Source organism: Geotrypetes seraphini, chromosome 1, assembly GCF_902459505.1.
Source record: "Geotrypetes seraphini chromosome 1, aGeoSer1.1, whole genome shotgun sequence".
NCBI classification, from domain to species: domain Eukaryota; kingdom Metazoa; phylum Chordata; class Amphibia; order Gymnophiona; family Dermophiidae; genus Geotrypetes; species Geotrypetes seraphini.
Genome location: NC_047084.1, coordinates 346,810,786 through 346,837,910, shown reverse-complemented (window position 1 = coordinate 346,837,910; position 27,125 = coordinate 346,810,786). Strand labels below are relative to the sequence as shown.

Genomic DNA, 27,125 nt, shown 5'->3' with positions numbered 1-27,125 from the left:
TTTGACCAGAGGGCCACCGCGTGAGCGGACTGCTGGACATGATGGACCACTGGTCTGACCCAGCAGCGGCAATTCTTATGTTCCAGATTCTACATATCACATCCAAATTTCTACACCCAATTTGGGTGTGCAATGGAGATACATGTGGAAATAAATTAACAAATGAGCTAGGAAACATCAAATTATTTAGGTGCTAAAAGACAATTACTGATGTTAATTTGCTGTCTTAAATATTTGCAAGCGCATCGTACTTGTGCTATTCTATAAAGCACAGTGTCCAACTTCAATCAGATGTATCTGAAAAGGGGGTGTGGCCAGGGGCATGTCAGGGGCATTCCAAAAAGCTGCATGCGGATTTACAGAATTCACCTGAAACACGCCTTAAGTTGGGCACCAGCATTTACACCTGCTTTTAGGAGGCCTAAGTACGGTGCTCAAAAGTTAGACCTTGGTTCTACACTGAAAGCTATTTTATAAAGGGTACACTCCCTTTATAGAATAGTGCTTAACACTCAATTTTTTCAGTGCCATTTTTTTGAATTCCTACCAGTGTGCATATAAGTACATAAGATTTTGTTGGTATCTAGACGTGACTCTGAGCCCCGACGTTAGGACACCTCCCCTAGAGCCATTGCCGCTGGGAGCTAGCTCACCGCGAGAGGAGAGCACGTCAGACGAGAGTGTGTTTTCCCCTCGAGAGGCCAGCACGTCGGAGGGCTTGCAGCAGGAGACAACTCAGAGGGACTTGCTCCCTTTGGAGAAACCAGTGACTGGGACAACTCGTGCTATGGAGGAACAGGGCACTGAAGAGGTAGACCAGACATCTGAACTATCTTTGCCTACACTAGTTCCAGTTAAACCCCCAGAAGTCACTTTAGACTCGCTCTGGGAGTTAGTTGTGGCTTTGGGTAATTCTCTGACTCCTCAAATTAAAAACTTAGATAAAGAACTTAAAGACCAGAAAGAAGTTATTAAGAATTTGAAAGAAGACATAGAAATATTGAAATCTGATACCCAAGAAGATAAGAAGGACATAAAAATGATAAAAAGTAATCATGACTTATTGGTAAAAGATAACTTGATAATGAGGAGAAAATTGGAAGCACTTGAAAACAATTCCCGGATTAATAATTTGCGTTTAATTAATTTTCCAAAGGTCTCTTCAATTTCCCCAAGAGACATGATAAAGCGTTACTTTCTGGAAATATTAAAAATTCCTGAGAATTCATTACCTCCATTGATAAGAGTATATTATTTACCTATAAAGACTCAGGATGCTCAAAAGAAAGACGTAATTGGAAAATCCCAGGAAAGTTCTATGGATGTATCTGCTTTATTAGAGCAGTCAGACAGAGAAGAGGCTATTCCAGCCACTCTCCTACTGACTGTAGTTCTGGCTCCAGATAAAGACTGGATCCTTAAACTTTTCTTTAAAAATAGAACCACAGACTTCCTGGGTTTTCATATTCAAATTTTTCCGGATGTCTCTAAGGAGACTCAAAAGAGAAGAAGGGAATTTCTAATGTTGAAACCTGGTGTGACCCAGATTGGGGGTTTATTTTTCCTTAGATATCCTTGTAAATGTGTAGTAAGGTATCATACTTTGAAATATGTGTTCTTTGAACCAGCTCATTTGACAGCCTTCCTCTCCATGAAGCGCCTTGGGAATGAAGGAAAATCAGCGTCCAAGGAATAATTAGCTCCTTTTCAGTATCAGATAATGTGATTTCCTTTAGTTGTTATTTTGTATCCTTAAATCACTCCGTTTCTTAAGTCTTGGATCCTAATTTTGAGGACTAGTGTGCGATTAAGTTGAGAGTTATTTCTTCTTTTTTGGATAGAAAGTATTTTTAATGTTGTGTTTAATATTATGTTTTCTTAATTGCACTTTCTGTACAAGATGATATGCTTGTTAAATAATGCAAAAATTTCTAAAATAAATAATAATAAAAAAAAAAAGATTTTGTTGGTATGTATAATAGTACATGTGCATTTGGCAGTGTAATTTCAGAACCATCTCCTGCAGGGAAAACATGCTTTACACATGGAAATTCATTGCAGTATTGGCCCCCTTTATGACTAGTTACCTTAATGAGAACTACAGTTCCCCCTCCATATTCGTGGTTTCGCGGTCCACGGTTTCGGTTATTTGCTGTTTTTCAATCGAAAGCCCTGCCCCCAAATTTATATCACAGGAAATTGCTGTTCCCGGCATTGCACAGAGAAAATCGCTGCTCCCAGCTGCACTTTCTTCACTGAAACTGGTCAGGTTAGTGGCGGTTTTGTGTCTTTTTTTGGGTTTTTTACAGAAAAACTGTGAATAACATACAAAAAGTTATTTGCGGTTTTTCTCTATTCACTGCCTTGCTGTTCCTTATCACCGCGAATGTGGAAGGGGAAGTGTATTTAATAGAACTTAAGGTATAGTGGTCAAACAATTACAGGCATGTTGTCCTGTGAGGAGGAGAAAATGCTTTAGTGTCCCTAAGTCTTGGCTGGGATCAGATAGAATAAAGTTTCTTGCATTTTATCGACCGCAGTAATGCTCATTCATTCGACTCTTGCCTACCTCACCCAGTGATTACTTTACAATACATTATCAGCTTTACATTGTGTTTACCCTGGCAGCTTTATGTGCATTCCAAGGGATAATATGTATGGCTCTTTCCAATCTGCTAATCGATTAATTGCTGCTGCTCATAAAACTAAGCAGAATCTGCTTCCCCTGTAACCTCCCCCCCCCCCGGACCCACCCCAAAAGAAAAAAACTAAAATGTTTTATTGGGACTTCTAGTAGTTTCTTTCCTAAATGTACTTTATTCAGTACTCATTTCTACACTCAAACATTTTTACTATCATTTTTATTACATTACATTACAGATTTCTATTCCGCCATTACCTTTCGGTTCAAAGCGGATTACAAAAAGAGTTATGGAAGAAGGGTTACAACGTTAGATCAGAGAAGTTTTCCAAGAGAGGGAAAAGTAGGATCTGGGGTTAGGGAGGGGATGGTAAGAGGGGGGTTAAGCTTTATCATGGTATTAAGCTTTATTAAGGGATTTCTTGAAGAGTATAGTTTTTATTTCCTTTCTGAACATCTTGTAGTCTGGGGTTGTTGTCAATAGGTTGGAGACTTGGTTGTCTATCTTCGCTGCCTGAGTGGCCAGTAGTCCGTTGTATAGTTTTTTTCCGTTTTACTTCTTTGATTGGGGGGTAAGTGAATGGGGTGTGTGTTTTTCTATGCCTGGTAGAGGTGGTTTGGATAAGGTGGTAGAGGTGGTTTTTCCATTTCCATATCATCCTAATAAGAACTTATAATTTTTTGGGGTTCTACTGCTACTTAACATTTCTGTAGTGTTACCAGATGCACGCAGCACTGTACCTTAAACAACGCTGTGCCTGTCGGGTAGCGCTATGGCTTTCTATTACAACTGTAATGGCAAATGTACAGAGAACACACTGAAAGATCTATAATTATTTAGGGCCCCTTTTATCAAGCTGCGCAGGAGGTTTTTTGCGTGAGTCAGTAATTGCTCCAAAGCTCATAGAATTTCTATGAGTGTCGGAGCAATTACCTCACTAGCCCTTACTAAAAATCTCTAGCGCAGGTTGATGAAAGGGGAGTTAGTTAGTTATTAGGATTTATTAACTGTCTTTATGAACAGGTTCACTCACCGTGGTATACAGCAGGTAATGTTTAACATAAAACTTACAATTTTGCTAATAGCATAACAATAGTCAAAAGATTAAATATAAATTCAATCAAAAAGGTAAACTTGTGTCCATTTCATGTTTTGAAGTGGACGCAAGCTAGACGGAAGAAATTCCTGGCTTATCGTCAGTGAACTTTGAGTATGGGAGCAACTTTTCAGTTACGTTTTCCTTGTAAATGCTGCGCACTACCTATCAGAGTACTAGATATATATTTTATGACCCTGATCAGTTGAACTTTTTTCTTGAGGGTAAGGCAGCTGAAAGAACTTCAGAGGCCTCCATGGAGTCTCTCAATTACATCCAACTGCACTCTGTAATGTGATATAGTTATGAACCATTCCTGAAAACCAACTTCCCTTGGCAGTGATGGATTCTCTCTTTGAATTAGTCATTAATGTGGAATTATTTTATCATTTGTTCTTTTGTTTCTTATTTGAATTGTTTATTTCCACTAAATTGTTGTTTAACAATTTGTAAAAAATATAAAAAACAAAAACAAAAAAAATAAGGTAACCTTGGAAATGAATTTGAAATCTAGTAAAAGGACTGACATGAAAGAGTATCATAAATATACATATTTAACAGCACTGTAGAACAACAATATAATAGAAATAGGATAAATCTCAGTACATTAGATAGATTGTGAGCCTGTCAGGACAGATAGGGAAAAATGCTTGAGTACCTGAATAAATTCATGTAAACCGTAAATTAAATTAAATATACAATGCAAACAAAACTGTGGTAGACAGTATGGAAGAACATTGAAATAATATATAGTATGATGATGTCAGCATACTAGCGATGGAAAACCTAAAAAGCACATATTAGAATATCTGAATAATATAGATATGAATCTAATGCTAATAAGGTGAGAATAATTCAGTTTTCAGGCACAGAAGTACAAGGGGAAGCTGAAAAGTGCGCAGCCCAACCAACAAAGTTGGGGCAGTCTCCATCGAGGGTTATACTCGTTCCATATTTTTCTGACGGAATGAAAAAAAGTAGAATATCACTGGACTAAGGGCTCCTTTTACGACGCCAAGTTAGGGGCTTTAGCGCGCGCAACTTTTAATCACGCGCTACCCCCGTGCTAGCTGAAAAACTACCGCCTGCTCAAGAGGAGGCGGTAGCGGCTAGCGCGTCTGGCGGTTTAGTGCGCGCTATTAGGCGCGTTAAACCGCTACCGCGGCTTCGTAAAAGGAGCCCTTAGTCCAGTGATATTCTACTTTTTTTTCATTCTGTCAGAAAAATATGGAACGAAAAAAGTGGCACGTGTATAACCCTCGATGGATACGGGAAGGGGTAAAACGCGGACCTCACGAACCTGCCGGACCTCGCGGATCTAAACCCGCACGTCCTTAAAAATCTGAGGTCCGTGCCACTTGTAGTTAGTTTCTGGCTCTGACAGACCTCGGTGACAATTTAGTGCTGACGGATCCATCTCAGCATAGGGAGGGAAAAGTATTAGGATCCGTCAGCGCTAAAATGTCACCGAGGTCTGTCAGAGCCAGAAACTTAACTACAAGCGGCACGGACCTCAGATTTTTAAGGACGTGCGGGTTTAGATCCGGGAGGTCCGTCAGGTCCGCGTTTTACCCCTTCCCGATGGAGACTGCCCCAACTTTGTTGGTTGGGCTGAGAACTTTTCAGCGGCCCCCTCATGATAGAAGTGTACGCAGGGTTTGTGCTTCATAAGTTTACTTCCATCACCTCTGACTTCAGTTATCTTAAACCCAGTCACCTGCTGATAACATATTTCACAGGGGTTTGGTCTAGTGCAGGGGCCAGCAACCTTTTTAATGCAAAGAGCCATTGTATCGTAAATGTTTGATCCGGAATTTACAAAGAGCCGCAACGGGAAGATAAGATTTAACAAAACTTCAAATACTTACAGAAAATAAAGAAAAACAATTTAATGAGACTTTTGACACTATTTCTGCACAGGGTTGTTTCAAGTTCAATATTTCTCCCTCTCTCATCCCCCAGATCCTGTGCAGCAACTTTCGTCCCTGCCCACCAACCCCATGCCCAACATTTCTCCTTCTATCACCCCTCTCCAGCATCATGCTGCTTCTCTCCTTCCATTCCCTCCACCACCAAGTCCAACATTCCTCCCTCTTGCATCCATTTCCATCTATTCCACTGTTCCCTCTCCACCACCACACCCAACATTTCTCCCTCTCATCTCTCTATTTCCCATCCATCTCTGCCTCACTTCTCTCCTACCACTATGTCCAATAATTCTCTCTTCCTCCCTATGCCCAACAATTCTCCTCTTTCTTCTTTTCCCCATGTGCACCATCTCTCTTTCCCTCATTCAGACACCCTGTCCAACAATTCTCCCTTTCTATTTCCTCCCCCACCTCTCTCCTTTCATCCTATGTCCCAAGTTCATGCCCCCTCCTTCCTTCCTCCATTCTGTGTCCCCAGTTCACCCTCCCTCCCTTCTGTACCCCAACTTCGTGCCCCCCCTCCCGCTGCCTCCTGGCGGCCTCCTCCTCCTTCCTTTCAGGCAGCCGCATGTGTTTGAACATGCTGCACATACAGCTGACCTGGAAGGCTTTCATCTGACGTCAGCTACTGAATAGCTAACATCCAGGTCAGCTGCAGGCTCTAGAGCTGCCGGAAAAATTTCCCCATAGGGGGGTGGGGTTTCCCTTTAGTGCATCACAAGGAGAGCTCATTGGATACTATTGAGCTCCTTGTTATACATTTGCATAGGGTTCTCGGTAGCAACCACAGAGTGATTTTCTTTTACAGGACTATGCATACACAAATAGCATGCAGATCATACACATGCTATTTGGGCAGAGTAGCCCCATAAGAGAAGGGAGGAACTGTGCCTGGCACCTGCTCAGAAGAGCAATTGCTGGGCACAGCTGCTCTTCCTGCTTGCAGCCACCATTCTCCCCCTCTGCCCAGCTGATGGCGGTTCTAGAGCTGGCAGAGAAAGCCCCAACCGGTTGGGGATTTGGAGCTGGCAAGGGAAGCCCCGAATCAGCTAAGCTGGCTTAGCTGATTTGGGGCTTCTCCTGCCAGCTCCAGGGCACCTGCTGATCAAGACTTCCCCTGCCAGCTACACAGTGGCTCTTTCTATACAGATAAATGCTTTTGAATATTTGGTCCTATACATTTAAACAAATAATTGATCCATTTAAAGTTATATGTGGATTTTCCACAGTGCCAATTGGATACACATATAATTTTAAATGGACGTCTTATGCATATAGAGGTTCTTTTATTAAGATGCAGTAAAAGTCCAATGTGCACATGCAAGCTATGTGCTAAGTAAATTTCCTGACATTTACACAGAGGGCAGTCAAGCAAAAAAGGCAAGGGTGGTGTCTTTTCAACCAATAATACAATCTTTATTAACCAAGTATTGTATTATTGGTTGAAAAGACACCACCCTTGCCTTTCTTGCTTGACTGTCCTTTCTCGAAGGCGAGGTGTTCTGCTGTTTCTTTGCCTCATTTACACAGAGGGGCCTAGTCTGAGGGGCAGAATATGAGCGTTATAACACAAATCAGTTAGTGCCAGAGGCATAGAGAGGGTGAGAGGCCTCCAAGGCGGTGGCGCCCCTCCCCTGCACTCTTCTCCAACACCCCCCCCACCTCTAAACACTCCTTCCCTGCCCCCTCCTGCTGCGTGTGCACCGCTTACCTTCCCCCATAATCTCTGTAACGTTCCTGGTGCGGGCAGCAAACCCCCCCCCCCCAAGCTGCTGTTGTGCCAGCGTCAGCTCTTCCTCTGGCATCACTTTCTAGGCGGGGGTCCAGGAAGTGACATCGGCAGAAGAGCCGACGCTGGCACGACGACAGCTCGGGAGCTGCTGCTCACACCAAGAACGTTACGGAGGGAAGGGGGAAGGGAAGCGATGCGCACGTGCGGCAGCAGGGGGCGGAGAAGGAAGGTGCCTGTGCCCTCACCAAGACGGTGCTTGGGGCAGACCGCCCCCCTCCCCCTTACTACGCCACTGTTTAGCACAGCTACATTACTGCATGCTTAGCGTGGGATTAGCGTGTGAGCCCTTATTGCTTACAAAATGGGCAGCAGTAAGAGCTCATACGCTAACTTTTGTTAATGGCCACGTGCTAATGGCGATATTAGTGCACAGTGGAAATTTATGTTATTTATTCATTCAATTTTCTATACCGTTCTCACAGGGGACCTCAGAACGGTTTACATGAGTTTATTCAGTTATGCAAGCATTTTTCCTAGTCTGTCCCAGTGGGCTCACAATCTAGGGAGGGATTAAGTGGCTTGCCCAGGGTCACAAGGATTAGCTTTAACCACTGCACAGTTGTAGTAACAATGGCCTTAGTACATGGGAAATGCTCAACATAAGGGTGCGCTAAGGCTTAGTAAAAGCAGTCCTTAAATTTGTGCAGTTTGCGGATGACTGAAAAGTTACCTCTGCCTAATCCGTGCTTAATCTACAATATCAAGAAACATCCTCCCTTTTGATTAGTATGCACAGCTGTAATGTAGAATGTACTTTATCCGGCCGATATTCACCACTATTTAACTGACCAGAAATGGCACTGACCGGTTCAATGCAAATATTCTTAACTGGTTATTTCCACTGAATATTCACGCAATATCGTGCAATAACCAGCAATTTTCAGTGCTGGGCACCTAGGTTTAGCAGCCAAATCGGGCTGCGCCGTCCCATTTTGGGCTGCTATAAACTTAGCCGGTCTGCGCTGAATATTGATTTAGCCAGTTAACTTTTTAGCCAAAGGATATTCAATGCCGGTCACCGGAAGCGGCCCAGCATGGAATATCCAGAGCTATCCGGGCTGCCTCCCAGCGGCTGAATATCGGGCCCTTTGGGTCCTATAAGATCACCATCGAGATGCTGATAAGATGATTATCAAGCTCCCTATGGAGGCTGCAGATATTTTTTATTTGTGGACCTGCAAGTAGGGATGTGGATTCATTTGCAATGTAGCAAAAAAAAAAAAAAAAAAAAAGCACAAAGGCCCTCAGTGAACAGGGACTAGTTGTTATTGACCTAAGCAATGAACAAAATTCAATTACCAAACTTCAGGGATCAGAATTAGTCCTTAAACCGGAATACAGGAAGCAATCTTAAAGTCTTACAGGAATTTAAGATTGATTCCTGCGCTCTGGCTTAAGGACTAATTCTGATCCACGAAGTTTGGTAATTGAATTTTGTTCATTGCTTAGGTCAATAACAACTAGTCCCTGTTCATTGAGGCCCTTTGGAGGGGGGGTTGCTACATTTGGTTTGGTGTGCTTTGGTCCTCTCTGTGCTGCTGATTCATTTGCAATGATATAGGAAATGTCAACAACATATATCCCATATTGTTTCATGTCATTGACAAACATAAACAAGCAGAAAAAAAAAGAAAATGTTCTGCATTTTTTTTTTTTTTTGTGAGGGGACAATAGTGTGAACTATTCAAACAGATAGGGCACACTATTCTCAGAGGCGTGCACTGTTAATGACATTCCCCCTGATAGTCAGCCGACAATGGTCAGTATTTTTTTTAAACGCTTAACATTGCTGGCTAGAGTAGCCCCTGATATTCAATGCCAGGCTATGTCTGAGCACTGGCACTGAATACTGTGGGCTATATGTGGGCAAGCTGGCTGCTGGAGCCTTTGTGGGTGCTGGGGCCTTGATTGAATATCGGCCAAGATCTCCATAACTTTTTAAAATGTTTTTAGATCCTCCCCTATTCTCTTCTTGGTCTCCAAATAGCCCTCCCTCTCTCTCAGACCCCCTCTCCACAGCCCTTGAGAATGCAAGCCCCTTCCCTCTCCCAGAACATCATCTCTCACCCTGCTAATCCTACCGTGGACCAGGTAGGCCCCCCCCCCAGACCTACCTTTACTCCCTGGTGGTTCTAGTGGGACTGAGCTCCTAAAATGGCCACTGTGACCTCTCACAGCAGTTTTCAGTACTGGGGGGAGAGGGTCAGAGGGAGAGGGGGGCTATTTGGAGACTGGACAGGGAATAGGGTGCCCCAATCAAATGGGGTTCTGGAGAGTGTATTTATAGGTGAGTTTTCTTATCCATCAGGTATTGCAATCCAATACCCACAAAGGATCTATGAGAAAGGACAAGAATTTAAACTTAAACCAGGCAACAACTGGTAACCAGGGAGGAAACATCAGTAACAAAGAAGCTCACTCCCATCATTTACTACTTGTTAACTCTTCTAGTTGCTGAATTCTGAATCATCTGCAATATTTTCATTAGTACTTTAGGAAACTCTACATAAATTGCATTACAGTAGTCTAAAACCAATTCCTTAATAGATTTTAAACCAGAAGGTCTCATAAGTAACCAGTTTGTTGTTTGTATGGTTAGATTTATCCTGCTTAACAATGGAGATTTTTAGGAGTGAATGTCTCTTAGTATGTTTGCTGTTTGTATGGGTCAGGTCTATCCTATTTAATAATGTATTTTGTAAACCACTTGGACCAGTAAAATGAACACACGGTATAACAAGATTAATAAACCATAAACAATTTGGGTTTACCAGATATTGATTATAGGCCTTTTTAGATGCTGCCAACAAAAAGAGCTCAGGGCCTAAATTAACACCCAAACTAAAACATCTGAAACATTTGAAAAAAGTTATGTGAGTCCCAGCCAATATTTAGCACTGGGCCTGCTGGGCTAAGTAGGTTAATTTGAGCTGTCCTAAATTAACCTGCTTAGCTATGTGGGTGTCAGCACTGAATATTGACAGCACCCTCATAATCCCCAGCTCCTCCCTAACCCTGTCCCCAGGGCTACCCCTGATGAGCACAATTTTTTTGTTGGGGTTTCTGTGGGGATATTTAGTGGCACTGTCCAGTTAAATGTCACTGAATATCCCCACTTAGGTAGCAGTAAGTGATTTAAGCGATCAGGAGATACTGCTGCCTGCTTAAGTCACTTTGAAAAGTAGCCACTTTGCTCTCATGATGACATGACAAAAAAAAAGCTGACTAAAACAAACATTCCTGGAAAAAACACAGGAAACGGAACAGCATGAACTATTCTGGCTGTACACCCCTACCTACAAGCTTATTTTCAAAGGTAAACTTCCTGCTGATTTTCTCAATAGAAATCGACTTAGTGCATATGCCACAAATACAAAGTACATCCTAGAAAGTCTGCATGGTGATTTCAGAATTAATTCATTGCACATACTCTTGCTCCCCTGACCTAACAGTGAGTGTAGTTTCACAATGTACAGATTGCATGGAGGGATAAATAATGTAAAAACATTTATTTACACACATAAAAATGCTTTAAAAATGGCCATTACCAACATTAATAATTAAATCAGGAGCACACAAATTCTGCCCCTACCTACATATAATCAAGAAATCTACAATGATTACTAATCGTATTAACTTTCAATCAAAGTTAAAAATAATAAAATATCCACTTCAGTCTCCAAAGTGCACTAAAAACTGAGAAACTACACCCAAAAAAAGGAGCCAAGAATTAGGGTCTTTTCCCATGTGGGCCTTGGTGTACAGTAAATAAAAAAGTTTTCAGAGCTTGCTGGAAAACGAAATAATCTGAAAACCTTCTGATGTGTATTGGGAATGCTTTCCATTATCTAATAGGTTCAACACCTACAAAAGCCTTCAGTCTGTTCCTCATTTATCACAGCTATATTGATGGAATGACTAAACAACATTCCTGAGAATGCATCTGTCTAGTTGGAACAAAGCACAAGATCTTATCCATCAGGTATTGCAGTCCAATACCCACAAAAGCTCTATGAGGAAGGACAAGAATTTAAACTTAAACCAGGCAACAACTGGCAGCTGGGGAGGAACATCAGTAACAAAGAAGCTCACTCCTATCATTTACTACTTGTTAACTATTCTGGTTGCTGAATTCTGAATCATCTGCAATATTTTCATTAGTACTTTAGTAAACTCTACATAAATTGCATTACAGTAGTCTAAAACCAATTCCATAATAGTTTTTAAACCAAAAGGTCTCATAAGTAACCAATTTAGATTTACCAGATATAATTGATTATAGGCCTTTTTAGATGCTATCAACAAAAAGAGCTCAGAGCCTACATTAACACCCAAACTCTCCACTTTACCAGTTCTACCAAGTCTTCTCTAGAAATGCAGGTAGACTCCTCATGTGTTGATGATAAATCCATCCAAAGGATCTGAGTCTAGCTTCTGTTTTAATTTTAAATAATTTGAAAATATCCAATCAACCAGTACATTTATCAGGTAAAACCAGATGGGCAAATATTCCTAGCAAATTATTATTCGCTGGCTGCCAGTGGTTACCAGAGACTGCAAAATTATATGGATAATATCAGCTTGTTTAAATTGTTAAATCATGCAACACTATCTGCATACAGATTGCATTAAACACTGGTGCTGGGCAACACCACCATTAACTTTTGTGTTTGCCTTGAAGAAAGTTGTTCAGTTTGATTGAATCTGTTCACAAACTAAGCTTTCAATTTCTCTGCAGAACTGGGAAACAGCACAGTCAAGTAAACAATATAAAACTGTGAAAGCCTTTTTGGTATTATTAACTAACCTAAAATGGTGATGGAAAGGCTTAGATCACCAAGTTCTAACCTATAAGATTATAGGTTTCTCTTGCAAATGAATAACCTACCGATAGCTCACATTCCCTCTGTATTGTACAACCTTTCATTGGGGGCGGCTGAGGAAACACTCTTCTCTTTGTACTGCTAAGCCTTTGCCAAGGCCCTGATGATACATACACAGGAGAGAACAGTGGATTACAATTAATAGCATAAATAAAATACTTTATATTAGAAGCTGTGATTTCCTAATACTCATGTCTCCTTTTGGGTGAAACAGATGTAAAGCCTCTATTCATTTTTATTTGTCTCACTGTTGTGCGATATTTTGTTTCATCTAACACAGATGGTTCAATTAGCCTCTAAGATAGGTGTTACACTACGGTGTTAACTTGCTTTTCTATTGTACATACTGGACTAGACTCAGTAAATGGCGCTGAAAAAAAATCTGTGAAGACTGCCTTTCTATAAACAACACTCAGAGTTGCGCTTCAAAAACGATTGCTTGTAACAGTGGTTAAAAAATATAGGCCTCCAGGGAAACACTCAGCAGTTCAAACTCTGTAAAAGAGTCTGAAAAATGGCACCAATGCCGAAACACAGACCGTGTCGGATCTACAACGTAAATTGAATTTAATATATTAATTAACATAGGCCACGAAGCCTGAATAATACAGCTCATTACTGAATACCAGGTAAAATATACTACTCTAGTCATGGTACATTGGCGTCATGCCACTGAGGCTGGTGCGCATCCGTGAAGCTGTACTTCAGCTAAACTTCAGGAAACTACTAAAAACTAATCTATTCACCCAATTTACAACCCAAGACCTCAAAGCCCTACCCATGGCCCCTCTTATCTCATCACGTCCTGCTTCCCATTAAACTGCATCTTCTTCTGCTGATTTTACCCTTTTTTGATACCTTTCTCAGATTGTCTTGACCTTCTTCACTGTACGTTTTTTTGCTCTGATCGTACCTATTTCTCTGATTGTACCATTTTCGCTGATTGTTCCTTTTTTTCTGTTTGTACCATTTGCTCTGGTACCTATTTTCTTTGATTGTATCATTGAACCATTTTCGCTGATTGTCCAGTCCTTCTTCGTTGTAAACCGCCTCGAACTACTATGGCTTTGGCGGTATATAAGAAATAAAATTATTATTATTATTATTATATTATTAAGCTAGGCCATTGGTAGTTTCACTACCAGCAGGACCTTTCAAAAGGGTCGGGTTTCAGTGAAGATGTCAGACTAACGATGTATCACCCATCTGGGCAGCAGCGGATGGGCAGTATTGGAGGCGGAGGATTGCGCCTGATGCGACAACATCTGCGAAGAAAGGCCCGGCAATCTACTTCTGTATTCTGCCATGAAAACTTGATATCATTAACAAGTTGCTAGGACATGAACACAAGTCGATGGCACCTAACTAAATATACTAAAAATGTATAAAAGGAATTGTATTTACTTATTTGTTAAACTGACAGGCTACAATAAAACACACATAATTAAAAAGATGAAGATATATTTAAGAAGCTCAGTTCACCCAGACATAAACTAAGGTCCTCCCTTCATCCTGCTGCATATAGACTGTTCTTAGACAAGAATACAACTATTTTTATTCAGGGAGATTGGAGGGTTTGAAATCTTGAAATGGCGTCAGGAGAGCTGTGTACACAGAAGTAAATAAGAATGGTACAAGGGAGGAAACCTTCCCCCTCAACAAGAGAAGGAGAAGAAAGAAAAACCTGCAGCTTTTATTGGGATTGTGGCATACCCATAATGAACAAGAGAAGACCAGCCCAAATTATTAGTGGCCGCACTGCAGGTAATGCTGATGGAATGTACTCCCATTGTTCCTGTATAAAGAATCCAACCGATTCCTTTCGTTTGACCAACAATGAGCATTGAGCTAGGCACCTCTGAACTGGCCTCCTTTGCCAAGTGTCACTTTTCAGACTGTACAGATGTCCAGGAAGTGTAGTGTCAGGTAAACACGCAGCCTAATTGCAACAGGGAAAACCGGTTATTGAATATATACATCAGTGTTTGCAAGAACTGTCCACAATTACTGAGATCAAATGCGCAGGCGATAAAGTGGGGAAAAAAATTTTTGCACCGTAAAAAGAGACATTTTGGTTATACGGTATTTCATTATTGAAATGAATTTCTCAGGGTGAGGAAGGAGAGGGATGCAATGAAATGTTTACATCAATTGAGGCATCAAAAGCTAGTGACTTGAAATCTATATTACCTGCCATAAAAATAAGCATTCATCGAGTCACTATTTTCACCAAGGAAAACAATTAAGCAGAAGGAATGGACTTGTATATGGCCCATTCTGTTCATTTATGTGTATGTAACACAAGCCGTCCTCACAATTTACAGAAATCATTATATCTAGCAAACAGCGACATAACCCATCCAATATTAAGACTGCACAATAAGCACTGACTTCAATCCCTGACTGTGGCATTTAAAGTTATGCCCAGGGTTGCCAGATTTTTCATTCGTAAAATCCAGACCCTCTAGACCCACCCCAGGCCTGCCCATCCCCACCCCATTACTCCCCAGTCCTGCCTCTAATCCCGCCCTAGCCCCACCCCCGCTGCTTGCTCTGGTCGGGCAGGAGGGCATCTGCGCATGCGACGTGATGATGTCATGCACACATGCGCATGGCATTCACGCATAAGCGGATGCCCTCTTGCTCAACACAATTTCGGGAGAAGCTTTTCAAAACCCGGATGATGTGCCGGGTTCTGAAAAGCCATCTGGACATGTTATACCTAAATATTCAACGCTGGGTTGTACGCAGATAGCAAGAGTGAATATCCAGCTTAAGGTCATTTTACTGTCCTCACTTGCCCAAAATTATCTAGGTACAGGCACAAAATATAATGGAACCCCAGTAACTTGTGGCTTTGCCTTGGCTCCACCTCCTCACTGTCCCAGCACTATCCAAGTAGCGCCAAAGTGGTTGGATGTAATTTTCAGCAGCTTTATCTGAATATTTCTGCCAAAAATCACTAACTGGGCCTAGTGATGGGTGCTAGTTAAATAGGTAAAAAGATGCTGCTTCATTGGACAACTAGCTTGGAATATGAGGCACAACTTGTTTTTTTCATTAATTGAAATTCATTGCAATTGGACTCCTACACCAGCAGCTTTGTTTGGACAATACAAGATCGTAACTCCAAAGCCACGGGGAATGGATGGGTTATGTCGCTGGATCGAGTCATGCTGATGGGCAAGAAAGCCATATTGCATGTTTGGCTCTCCCCTGAGGCGCCGTCGGTGCAACACTGGCGATCCCTTCTGATATTACAAGCAGCCTTGGAACGTCACAGTATTTCTGATCTTGAAACCCCTTTAGGATGTCATTTTTGTGCCTTATGGGAGCCCTTTTGGACTGACCTCACGCCTCAGGCTCGCAGAAGAATTCTGAACATGTAACCTTGTTTCCAGGTTAATTTTCTTTCATTTGTAGGATTGTCTAATGGACGGTTGGGGAGGAAGGGAGGGGTTGTTGGGGACTGTATTATTCTTGATAATTGGTTGTTATGGTCTGTGAACTGCTGATTTTGCTCTGTGTATTTTGTTAAAACCAATAAAAAAACATTTAAACTTAATTGAAATTCATTATATACAAAGGTACAGTATGTCCAGAGTCAACATGGCAAAATGGGGATACTGTTCCAGACCCAAAATTATGGGGAAAGGAAGGCCATACAACACCTTTTGGCCTGCTTAGTGCTTGGGGAGAGCCTCTGCATTGTGATTGTCTTGCTAAAGGCAACTCAGAAGACCTGAAATGTACTCATAAGTGGAAAGAAATATGACTTTCACGAGAAGTGCGAAGAATATATTGGGGACTGATATTCGGCCAGCAAGCTGATTGAGGTGACTTAAACAGTTGCAACATTTAACTTTCCCCCTTCCCCCTTTTACAAAACCGTGCAAGGGGTTTTTAGCGCCAGCCGGTGTGCTGAATGCTCCGCACTGCTCCGACGGTCAGAGTTCCAGTAGCGCAGAGCATTCAGCACGCTGGCTGGCGTTAAAAATAGAGAATGACACAGTGACAAAATTCATCACCGCTCCCGTCCCCGCGGATAACCGCGGGAAATAATCCCATGTCATTTTCTAGTGTCTATTTCAACCTCAATCCTTCTACACCGGCATTCTTCAAAGCAAAGCTTGTGGGTCAGTGGTTGTGGCTATTCATACTCTGATTCTTATGTGAGCCAAGGATAATGAAGCCATTGTGACATCACTGATGTGATTGGCTCTTAGGCACTGGTGGAATGAGGCATTATGACATCACAACATCTGCTCTGGATACCAGAGACTTTTTTTTTCTCTCTCTGTTGTACCATTTTTTTTCTTCTCTGATTGTAACATTGTACCATTTTCGCTGATTGTCCAGCCCTTCTTCGTTGTAAACCGCCTCGAACTACTATGGCTTTGGCGGTATATAAGAAATAAAATTATTATTATTATTCTGTAGTGTCTATCTCAACTTCAATCCTTCAACACCAGCATTCTTCAAAGCAAAGCTCGGGAACGGTTTTGTAAAAGTGTGTGGGGGGGGGGGTTATTTGTACAAATTTAGAGGTTAAATATCATCATTATTCTTTGCCTAAGCCATGTATCAAGCCCAGCCCACAAATATACAAATGCTTTTGGGCCATTCCACAATCCAAGCTGCCTAATATTGTCCATATATTTTTAAAAAGTGACCAAAAAAATTTATGCTTATGAATCTATTGAACTCTTCGTCCTATTTTGTTTTAATTCAAATTTAGCAAGTTGATGCCTACATGGAATCTAATGGGGAAAGGGAAAGAAGGTACCAGGCCTCGAAGCAAAGCAAAATCAACCAAGAGAGGCACTGGAGATGCCACATCCAACCTGTGGACACTGAGCCTTTAATTGCAGTTTGTATCAAAATTTCATAACAAGTCTTAAAACAAGTAAAGTTCCAAAAAAACAAACAACGAAGTCCCGACTAGGATCCCAGTTTCGGCGATACCCTCACCTTCCTCAGGGGACAATTTCGTATTTGCAAAACTCTGTAAACTGCGTGAACGCGTCGGCGTCTCTCCATCCCAAAAGAAGCTGATGCGTTCACACGCACAGTGGACTATTGTAACTCCATTATCTAAGTCTAGCCAAGAAAAGTCTTCAAAGACTTCAGCAGATCCAGAACACTGCGACCAGGTTGATCTTCGCAAAAAGCAATATCAGATCTTCGCTTCTGTCAAAACTTCACTGGCTTCCAGTGATTTCTAAGATTCACTTTAATTGAACCTGCCTAACTTTCAAGATCCTTCATGGCATTCTTCCTCCCCTAATTCCACTATCATGGAATTCTTCGCCCACAAACTTAAGCTATCTTTCCCCTCATTAAAAGGAGACATGTTTGCAGGTAAATTAGGGAAATCCCTTTTCTTCAAATTTACTGAGATTTGGAATAACCTTCCTGCCAGTGCTGCCCGATTCGCGATTCGAATCGGTTCACCGATTCACTTCGGGTAAATTGATTTGAATCGATTTAAATTTTTAAAAAATCGGCTTCCCGATTCGGACCCTCCCCCCTCGCCCCCTGAAGCAGGAGCGGCAGAGCTGCTCTTGCTGGCCAGCCGCTGCCGCATCTGCTTTAGAGGGCAGGAGGGAGGGTAGAGTCGGGAAGTGCTGCTGTCGGCTTCCCCCCTGGCCTCCCCGAAGGACTGCACATTGCATCGCATCGCATCCCCCCCCCCGGAAGGCCTCCGTGTTCCCTCTGGCCTCCCTGCAGCATTTACCTTATAGCTGCAGCCTGCAGCGAAGATCGTGGTTACAGTGTCTTTGTAAACTTGCTTTCAGTTGTTTCCTCTGCCCCAATCCTGCCTCTGACATCAGAGGAGGGGCGGGACCGCAGCAGAGGAAACAGCTGAAACTGCCCCGCTGCAGAATCTAGGCTCATTCCAATTATTCCAAAAGCATCTGAAAACCTGGCTTTTCTCCAAAAAGTAAAGCTACCTATTTAAAATGTAAAGCTATCTATCCTCTTTAAAACCTCTAATTTCTTATTATGTCTTTCCCTCATTTATTGAATTACCTGTAAACCGTGCCGAGCTCTATCTTCATGGAGAGGATGCGGTATACAAACTTAAGGTTTAGTTTAGTTTAGTCCGCTGAAATCACAGGACCCAACATGGTCCGCGTTTCGACAAGATAGTCTTCTTCAGGGGTCCCTGACAAGTCCTATGGTGGTAAACGCGTGGAAAAACTGATATGTGGAGACTCTTGAGAAAAATGCTGCTATTTATGCGGGCAGAAGCCTTTCGTGGCTGGTTAAATAACGCTGAATTATCAAGTGGTATGTTCCTTCTCTGCATCATTGCTTCTTAAGGCAGATTCACAACTACTAGCACTGCTTTGGAGGCTACCAATGTGGTCAGATCCACAGGGGCCACTGTTTCAAAGAATATGCTTTTTTTCACTTTATTGTGCTTGAGTACCTTGCATAAATGTACTGTATAGCATTATTTCTTTCCCTTTTCCAACGACTGTTACTGCTTCCATTGTGTCATTACTGCTGCTACAGAAGGAGCTGAAAATAACTTTAGTGTGAGATCACATATTTCTGAGCCCAGGTAAAATGTTATAAAAAAAAGGGAGAGGGAATATACATCCCAGAATGCCATCCTGATGCAAACTGAAGGTCCATCAAGCTCAATATCCTGTTTCCAGCAGTGGCTAATCCAAGTTGCCTGGCAAGATCCCAAAAGAGTAAAACATATTTTATGCTGCTTATCCAAGAAATAAGCAATGAATTTTCCCAAGTCCGTCTTAATAATGGCTTATGGTCTTTTTTTTTTTTTTTTTAATAAAATCTTTATTCGTTTTAAAACTTACAATAAGTGTGACAGTGAGTTAAAACATTTTAACATTAAATAGAACACTTAATAATCAGCAATAATCCAAATCATATAACTTATCTCCCTCCCTCCCCAACCTTCCGTAGCAAATATAAAACATATGTATCATATGATAAAATTTTTCCCCCTATCATTCTTATATTATTAAATAATAAACTAATAATTACCCCCCTCCCGCAGTATTGAATTTGTAAATTTAAGGGAAAAATGGTATCTATTAAGTACAATATTTTGTTAACGGCTCCCATAATGGTCTTTTTATTTAGGAAATTATCCTAACCTTTTCTAAATCCTGCTACGCTAACTGCTTTTATCACATTCTCTGGCAACAAAGTCCAGAGTTAAATTATACATTGACTGAAGAAATATTTTCTTTGATTGGTTTTACATTTATTACTTAATAGCTTCATTACGTGCCCTCTAGTCCTTGTATTTTTGGAAGGAGTAAACAAAATATTCATGTCTACTATTTCCACTCCACTCAATATATTATAGACTTCTGTCAAATCTCACCTCAGCCATCTCTTCTCTAACCTGAAGAGCCCTAGCCTCTTTAGCCTTTCCTCATAGGGAAGTCTTCCCATCCCCTTTGCCATTTTTGTCACCCTTCTCTGTACCTTTTCTAATTCTAAAATCAAGGGCTTTTCAATATGACATCTAAGTCTGAGTTTGGACATTTTGGGGAAAAATGACCTAAAATACAGTAGAGAAAATGACCATTTTTAAATCAGAAAAATGTCTAGCTTTTTGTTTCAAAAATGAACATTTTCTAGAGGTTTTTGAGCTTAGGACCATTTTGGGGGAAAAAAAAGTTCAAAAGAAAACCACACACAAACAAGCTATTGAGATGTAGAAGAAGCCAGCATTCTTAGCAAACTGGCCACATAGACAGCTCAGGGGGTACTGCAGTGAATGTCACATAAAAAGTCCCAGGTACACATCTCACCATAACCCGTTTATATTGTATAGTGAGCCTTTCAAAACCCACCCAAAACTTACTATACCCACCTATACACTACAGCAATAGCCCTTAAGCCTGTAGGCGTCATCTTTATGTAGGTACAGTAGGTTTTGGGTGGGTTTTGAAGGGCTCACCAAACAATATAAGTGGGTTATGGTGAGATGTGTGCCTGGGACTTTTTATGTGATGTTCACTGCGGTATCCCCTAAAGTGTCTCTCTGCTCTTCTCAGATGTCTGTGTGTCTCTCTGAAGCTGTCATACAGACTGGTATGTACTTGTTTCTTTCACATCTTTGGGTGGTAGAAGGAGGTCGGTGACCACTGGGGGAGTAACGGGGGGATCATACTTTAATCTCTCCAGTCTGAGCACTTTGTTGGTTCTAACTCATTTTTAAAACTGGTCTAGCCCCAAACATCAAATGTTAGATCATCACTGTAAAGCATTCAAGTCCTAAGCCCGCCCCAAACACGCCTTCAACAAACCCCCTTGGAATTTAGACGAACAGACTAGAAAAAGCATCTAAAACATAGGTTTTGAAAATAATTATTTGGATGTCTTTAGCAAGAAAAACATTCAAAAGCCACTTTATGCCATTTAAAGGATATTTTTCTCTTTTGAAAATGAGCCCCTATATCTTTTGTGAAAGATGCAGTGACCAGAACTGCACACAGTATTCAAGGTATGGTCACACCACAGAGTGACACAAAGGCATTATAATATTCTCATTTGTGTTTTCCATTTCTTTCCTAATAATTCATAGGATTCTATTTGCTTTCAGAGCTGCTACTGCACATGGTTTCAACATAGCAATAATGATGATCCTTTTCCCAGGCGGTGTACCAGTGACTCCTTATTTGGAACCTTGCATCAATTACATAGCCATTGTTTGGGTTTCTCTTTCCTACATGCATCCAGCATGAGTAGTAAGAAATAGTTGTCAGGTGCCTAGCCAGAGGTATCCTTACTTGTGAAAATGTGAAAAAAGAGAGCCTTCCGTTTAGCGTTTTGTCAAGGAAGCCAAAGGACAATGGAGACATTCAAAAAAATTCTTTGAGAGCAAGAGAATCAGCACCAGTCCTTAAGGAAACTGTTTTACAAAGCCACATGGCAACAGCCCCGAAGCCCTTTAAATCTCTATGGGCTTCGGGGCCGTTACCATGCGGCTTTGTAAAACAGGCCCTAAGGCCAGAAAAGGGGAAGAAGGTATCCTGGAAAAAGATGCAAGCAAGAACCAGAAACCTCAATTCTGCAACTAAAACTGACAAGTTGTGCTGTTTTCCTTTGAAGACATTTTCCAAGTAAAGACTTTTAATATTGCAACACTGGATCTTTGCATGAAGCACTTTCTTGAATTAGAATTAGTCAATCATATGCCTTGGAACTACAGTATACTAGAGTTTGCAAATGCCCTTCTGGAGTTAGTTCTGGTGTTGAGTATGACCCCACCTCTCCCCCCACCTCTCCCCCCTCACACACCCCCTAACATATATAACAAGAAAATAAATAGAATAGAACCACTGAGTGTTGAGTTACTATTGGAAAAGTAAAACAGAATTAAGTATACAGGAAGAATTGAAACAACTACAATTATTTTGACATTGGTTACCTGCGGATGACCAGTTTCAGTGTTTTGTAAGATCCTTTAATGAGCGAGATAGCTTCCCGCCTCGAACTGCTCAGCTCCACTTCATTGATGTTCACAACTTCATCTCCCACCTGAAGTTTTGACTTTAGCAAGCATGTTTTCCCCCCTTCTTCAATCTGAAATCAATAAAAATAGATAATTAATAAGATAAAGTGCTTGAAAATTATGCATTTTTAAATCCAGTCCTTCCTGCATTAAAAAACTTCACAACAATATAGGGTGACCATTCTAATATACAAAATAATGCTTACATAAGGTCAAAACTCAACCAGTTGACTATCTCAACTAGCCACAATCTCACAATCATCGGCACTGATTGGCTTATTAAACAATTAAGTTAGCTGCACAAATTGGCAATGGACACAGATTTGTGCGTGCAACTTTGGCTTCGCACTACTAGGGCACAATCAAGAGACCTTTGTGTACCCTGGTTTCAATTCTTCTACGAGTCCTGCAGACGTTTCAGGTTTTATTTTTCAAGTTTGTGTTCCCAGCACTGGAGTGACACCTAGTGGACCCATAATCACACCCCTGAGGCAGGCCACCATCTGGTGGCCGAAATACGGAGCATGTCAAGTCATCTAGTGGATCCCTCCAACATAGGACATTTCATTTATGAGTTTTTTTATTGATGTGGTTTTATATGTATTATAATTTGAGAAAATAAAGATCATTTGTCTCAAGGTTGACGTGTTCTATCCCACTCCCCATTCATTTTTCTTTTGTTTGATTTTATTGGAGGGGGGGGTTTCTGTTCCCTCTCTCTTTTTTCTACAGAATAGTGTGGAGCCAGATGTGTATGTGAATTGTAATCTGTGCCTATTAATGTCAATAATTGGTTGATAGTGACTAATTATCGCATATTAACAACTCATTATTTAATTAAGCTGCACACAAATCTCAGGATCATGCAGAAATTAAGGCACCCAAATCTGGTCACTGTTTATAGAATCCGGGGATAAGCTTTTAGAATGCTCTCAATTACAATACACATGTAATTTTGCGTGAGCATTTATGCCTGCCCTTGAGCTAGTATAAGTGATCATACCAAGAGTTACATGCATATATGTGGATTTACACTAGTATTCTATAACAGCAATTCCAAGTTTTCAAGTTTTATTAATATTTGATATCCCGCCTATCAAATAACTGGATTTATATTTTGTTTCTTCAGTTTTGCTTGAGATTAAATTTCTATTTCTATTTTTTTTAAAAAAAATTTTAACCTGGCTTTGTAATTCCTAGAATGTTTGTTTCTAGTCTTTTATTATGTAATCTGTTCTGAACTAATTTTGGTATAGGCAGAATAGAAACACTGGCTAATGTAATGTAATATTAGACATGTCTGCCTTATTGGAATTATCTGATTCAGAGTAGAAGTGACCCAGCTAGCTACCCTTGTCATTACCTTGGTTCTGGTTTCTCATCAAAAAATGGTTACTTCAGATGGTTCTGGACACTGAGAAAGACATTCATGAACTTTAAATCAAAATTTTCCTAGATGTTTTTAAAGATGCTAAGAGGAAAAGGAGGCTTGAAGAATACTCTAGAATTTGCAGCTAAGATTTAATGTTAAGAAATGCAAGGTCATGCATTTGGTCTGCAAAAACCCAAGGGAACGATACAGTTTAGGGGTAAAGAACTATTGTGCATGAAAGAGGAGTGGGACTTTGGTGAAATAGTATGCGATGATCTTAATGTGTGACCAAACAGGTTGAAAACTTGACAGCAAAAGCTAGAAGAATGCTAGGGTACATAGGGAGAGGAATGGCCAGTAAGAAAAAGGAAGCATTGTTGACCCTGTATAAGACTCTGGTGAGACCTCATTTAGAAACACAAGCGAAAAATTGACCCTTAATTCCACAGAAAATGCCAATCCAGTGAAGACAAAAGACTGTTGAGATGGTGATGTTCAAGATACAGGCTTTATTTAAAAGTACAATTAAATAATCCACATAAAATATATCTAGGACCCAAATCATTGGGAGCTATGGACCCAACACGGTCCGTGTTTCGACAATGCTGTCGTCCTCAGGGGTCCCTAAAGGTCCTGATAAGAAATCACATGGATTAATAACTAAAAGTGAAACTGAGTTGTAACTCTCTTGTTCCTGCTGCTCACAAGTGTGAAACATGAATGGCTCATGGGGTGCTACAAGTGTGTTTTCCATGGAAGGCCTAAGCTGAGTGAGGCTTCCAGTTCTGTCTCTAACCATCCCAAGACAATGGAGGGTTAACTGGCTTGCCCAAGGACACAAGGAGCCACTGTGGAATTAAACATAGGCCCTCCAGTTTCTAGTTCACTGTTTCCCATGCGTGCGCCGGTTTTCCGTGAGCTGTAGCGACCCATAGGAAGTGCGCATGCGCGGCTTACGGTCTGGCCTCATGCGAGGCAAGACAAGTGCGCATGCGAGCCCTTCCCTGCTCTCCACCTGCGGAACGCGGCAGAGGAAATCGGCAGTAGAAGGTCGCGAAGCAGCGTGTTTAAAGTGCTGCCTACGCGGCTGGAGCCCCGAGGTTTGTCGGCGGTGGGAGGGTCAGGAGCAGGCCGGATCGACAACGGCAATAAAAAAAGGGGGAGGGGCCGAACGGAGCAGGGAAGAGAAGGTAAGAGAAGGGAAAGGGGGGGAGTGGGGGAAAATGCTGCTACTGCTTCTGCACAGGAAAGGGGGGATAGGAGGGAAATGCTGTTGCTGCTGCATAGGGAAGTGGGATGGAAATGCTGCTGCACAGGGAACTAGGGAAAAATGACAGAAAGAAAGAAAGACGCAGGGAGAGGGACAGAAAGACAGACAGAGAAAGGGGGCCAGAGAGAGAGTCAGCGGGAGAGGGAAAGGGGGCTGCTTTGTGGGGAGGGGGGAGCTGGGGGGAGACAAAAGGGGCCATGGAGAGATAGGGAAAGGGGGCTGCTTTGGGGGGAGGTGTGCTGGGGACAGACAGCTTTGCTCTGGGGGGGGGGAAGACAGAAGAGGGCCATGGAGAGACATTTGGGGGGGAGGTGTGTGCTGAAGACAGACAGACATATATTCTAGCACCCGTTAATGTAACGGGCTTAAAGACTAGTATATATATATATATACTGTATATATAATTTTTTTTTTTTTGTTCAATCAGTTTTGATTGAAACTTCTAACTAGGGAAACAAAACTGTACACAGCTGACTCTTAGTCACAATGCCATCATGACTATAACCTCTGCTTTAATTGGAGGGGGAATTCCCAATAGTTTTCCTATTCAGTTAACCCAGGGAACTGAGGGAAGCATTCTTTTAACACAAGTGCACTGCAGTTAAAAGAAATTCAGTTAGCTGTCTATTCAGCAGGCATTCACTACACTACTGGAAGTAAATTAACAAACAGTAAGAACCTCACGTTGACTTTAAAACCACAGAGGGCCATTATCAATAGTGTGTCTAAGACCAACTTTGGATGTTTCCCCCAAGATGTCCAAAAAGTCAGAGGTGGAGAAATGGCCATTGTTGAAACCACTGGACATCAAAAAAAAATTTTTTTTAAATCATCTATTTGTATGTCTTGCCATTTTTGACCCCAAAAACATCCAGACCATTTGGATGTAGGAGGGGCCAGCATTGTAATAGATAGGCCACACAGATATACCAATAGAGCATTGGGGCTGTGAACTTCACATAAAGGGTGCCAAAAATACATCTTATCATAACTCCCTTCTAATGTATGGTAAGCCCTTCAAAACTCTCCCAAAACCTACTATACCACCTGTCTACCACCCCAATAGCCCTTATGACTGAAGGTGGCACCTCTATGGCAGTACAGTAGGATTTTGGTGGGCTCACACTTTCAACCATAAATGTAGTGGTTAGAGTGGCCTATGGGCCTGGATCCTCCTCTATATGGCTCACTAGCCCGCCCACCACCCACTTAAGACACCTGTGTGAATTTATACTAGGATTTCCCATACCAGATACTGCTGTTCTAGAGACAGGTTTGAACTATTTCATTTAGATTTCTTTTTTGGGGGGGATAAGAGGTTCTCAGTGACCACTTGGGGAGTATAAGGAGGTCATAACTTAATCCCTCCAGTGGTCATCTGGTCAGTTTGGGTAACTTTGTGGCACTTAGACACTTCTAAAACAGGTCTAGCTCCGGATGTCCAAGTTCTGTCCTGGACTTCCTGGGAAAGGTTCAATTATTGCTGCAAAACGTCCAAGTAAAAACCTGCCTAAAGCCCACCCATAACACGTCTTCAACACACCCCCATGGAGTTTTGGACACACAGCAGCTGGGACGTCTCGCAAGATGCTCAGAAAGATGGTTTTGAAAAATCGGCACTTGGATATCCCGGCGATTAGGGCGTCCAAGTGCCGGTTTATGCTGTTGTTTTGGGACGTCTACATTTTTCAAAAATGAGCGCCACACTGTCCATCCATTCTCCCCCTCCCCCCCTTCCCATTCCATGGTAGCTATTAATGCAGAAATTACTGTGGGTTAACTGCTGTAACCCCCTACTAGGCTGCAGGCCCAAACAGTAGCTATTTTCAGAGTGCAAGGCAGACTGGAGGAACAACTTCAGGGCAGTAACACTGGCTTCTTACTCTGGGAATTTGTTCTGTGATGTGTATATATACATACCCGCACACTAAAAATCCAATTCTATATATGTTGCCTAAAAAAATCAGTGCTAACTAATGCACTAAGCACGATTCTATAAAAGTTAGGCGCCCATTATAGAGTCACGCTTCGCACTGCCTAAGCATGCTTATGCCAGGTTTTCTTGGCCTAAATGCCTGCACCTAAGTTAAGGGCCCAACGGCTCCTAACGCAAAACCAGGTGCCTAGGTCAAAAATATGCCCATGATCCACCCCCCTAACCATGCTCACTTTTAACTATTCGCTTTGCACTTGGCATCTGACTGTTGTAGAATCACGCCTACCAACTTAGGCGCCGAACTTTCAATTAACTCCACTTAGGGCTCCTTTTACAAAGGTGCGCTAGCGTTTTTAATACACGCACCGGATTAGCACACGTTAGCTGAAAATCTACCGCCTGCTCAAAAGGAGGTGGTAGCGGATAACGCACGCAGAAATTTAGCGCGCACTATTCCGCGCGTTAAGGCCCTAGTGCGGCTTTGTAAAAGGAGCCCTTAGTGGCAATTAAGACATATTTAGTGCTGCTTATTAGCACACATTTAGCTTATTACTCAATTAAGTTAGGGGTATTTATTTATATACCACCTATTGTCTAAGGGCTAGATTCACTGAGCAAACCAATCGTGTACCGATTGGTTTGCAAGCCCTTTGCGACCCAATTTCCCTTCAACCCGATTCACTAACCTCTCCTCCGAT

The 27,125-nt window shown here is 41.7% G+C and overlaps 1 protein-coding gene across 1 annotated transcript in view; it reads right to left on the bottom strand.

Moving 5' to 3' along the window:
* SHROOM3 (shroom family member 3) overlaps positions 1-27,125 on the bottom strand; it is a 500,538-nt gene that overhangs the window by 365,126 nt on the left and 108,287 nt on the right. Inside the window, exon 2 of the mRNA XM_033963245.1 lies at positions 21,766-21,920. Within this exon, the coding sequence (XP_033819136.1) occupies positions 21,766-21,920 (155 nt within the window). The remainder of the gene's footprint in view (positions 1-21,765; positions 21,921-27,125) is intronic.